Here is a 1,472-nt window from a genome sequence, read left to right as displayed (position 1 = left end):
TTCCCCAGTTGGCCACGGTAATGATACAATACCTGAGACTTTCTATTTCTAAATGAATTCCTCGAACTCATCTTTTATTTAGCTTTTTTCATTTCTTATTTTTCCAACCTTTTTTGTGTGTGTGCTGCACAGTCATTCTTGAGTGTGGATCCAGCTTCTTTCAGTAATGATGGGACTCTCAAGAAAATTTACACCAAGATAAATGAAACATGGACTATCGCCAAGATGGATCTGGTACGTGAGGTGTATATACATTGTTTCGTTCCAATGAGAAAGGCCATCAACGAAGCAAGATACACTCATTTCAAATGTTTCCATACATGTTGCACAATGTGCATTCATATGTTGCACTGTACTTTTCCCAATGTTTCATTCTCTCCACTTTATATATTGCATTGTCATTTGCTGCATGTGTCAATGACTGAAAGGTGTATGCAGATGTTCTTTCCGATAATTATTCAAGACCACTGGGTGCTTCTTTGTGTTAGTATGTTCATGAAGCAAATTGCCTTCTTTGACTCTCTAAGCGCCTCTAAGGAGAGCTCATGTTTGAAGTGTGCCCAGAACTTGGTAAGTGGATCGGTGGATTCCTTACTGTTCATTCTGCTTTTGTTAAAATAGATCTCAATTTCATGTTGCATCATTCTTTCTTTAGATGTTGAAGTAGCTCTTGATTCTGGGTTGCATTTGTATTCCTGAATTGTTTCATTTATTTTCAGATTCAGAATTTTGCAGCCACCACACTGAAACATGGGGTACTCAGAACTGATGTGTCTCGTTTTGAGTGGATCTACCCTGAGGGATATCCTAAACAAAAGAATGTGTATGTTGCACTTTTAGCATGTCCTTCCTAGTCATCATTGCCTAATGATTTGTATGTTCACATGTTTTATTTTCCTTTTTCTTTAAAAGGTATGACTGCGGGATATTTACAATGGTTTATATGGATGCATGGGATGGCAAGAAGATTGTGGATCCATCACTTGTGAAAGTATGTGTTTTGATTCTAAAATATTCTTATTTTTATAACTCTTATTTTTTGTCTCTAAATATGCTTGCTCAGTCTTGCTTTGCTTTCTTTTTTTGATTATGTCTCTGCCTAGGATTCGGTGCTAGACTTCAGGAAGCATGCTGCTGCACTACTCCTTCGATCAGAACACAATGTGGTTAAGCTAGATGAATTTGTGAAGATGTACAATGCCAGGAAGACCTGATGAAGTTGACGCTATGTATATAGGAGGTGTTAGGAGAGCGATGTGCCATGAAACATCATATTTCTTGTAATATGGAGTTGATTCATGATACGCTACGTTATCTACGGTCCATGCTTGTTAATGTTTGTTCAGTGTTGCCGTAATTTGAGATGTAACAGAAGTTGATAACTGTTTCCTTGGAGAATTACAGATGTAACAGTGTTGAACCATTACTGTTTCACTAGAGTAATTCAGATGTAACAATAGTGCTACTATGCT

General features: G+C 37.3%; 1 protein-coding gene across 1 annotated transcript; it reads left to right on the top strand.

The window, feature by feature from the left end:
- On the top strand, positions 418-1,214 carry LOC110433624 (putative ubiquitin-like-specific protease 1B). The gene is made up of 4 exons (XM_021456118.1): positions 418-570; positions 720-823; positions 913-991; positions 1,104-1,214. The coding sequence occupies exons 1-4, from the start codon at positions 418-420 to the stop codon at positions 1,212-1,214; spliced, it is 447 nt and encodes a 148-aa protein (XP_021311793.1).

This window comes from Sorghum bicolor, chromosome 3, assembly GCF_000003195.3.
Source record: "Sorghum bicolor cultivar BTx623 chromosome 3, Sorghum_bicolor_NCBIv3, whole genome shotgun sequence".
In the NCBI taxonomy this organism is placed as follows: domain Eukaryota; kingdom Viridiplantae; phylum Streptophyta; class Magnoliopsida; order Poales; family Poaceae; genus Sorghum; species Sorghum bicolor.
Note: the sequence above shows the minus strand (reverse complement) of the source record. Positions and strands in the feature narration are given on the sequence as shown.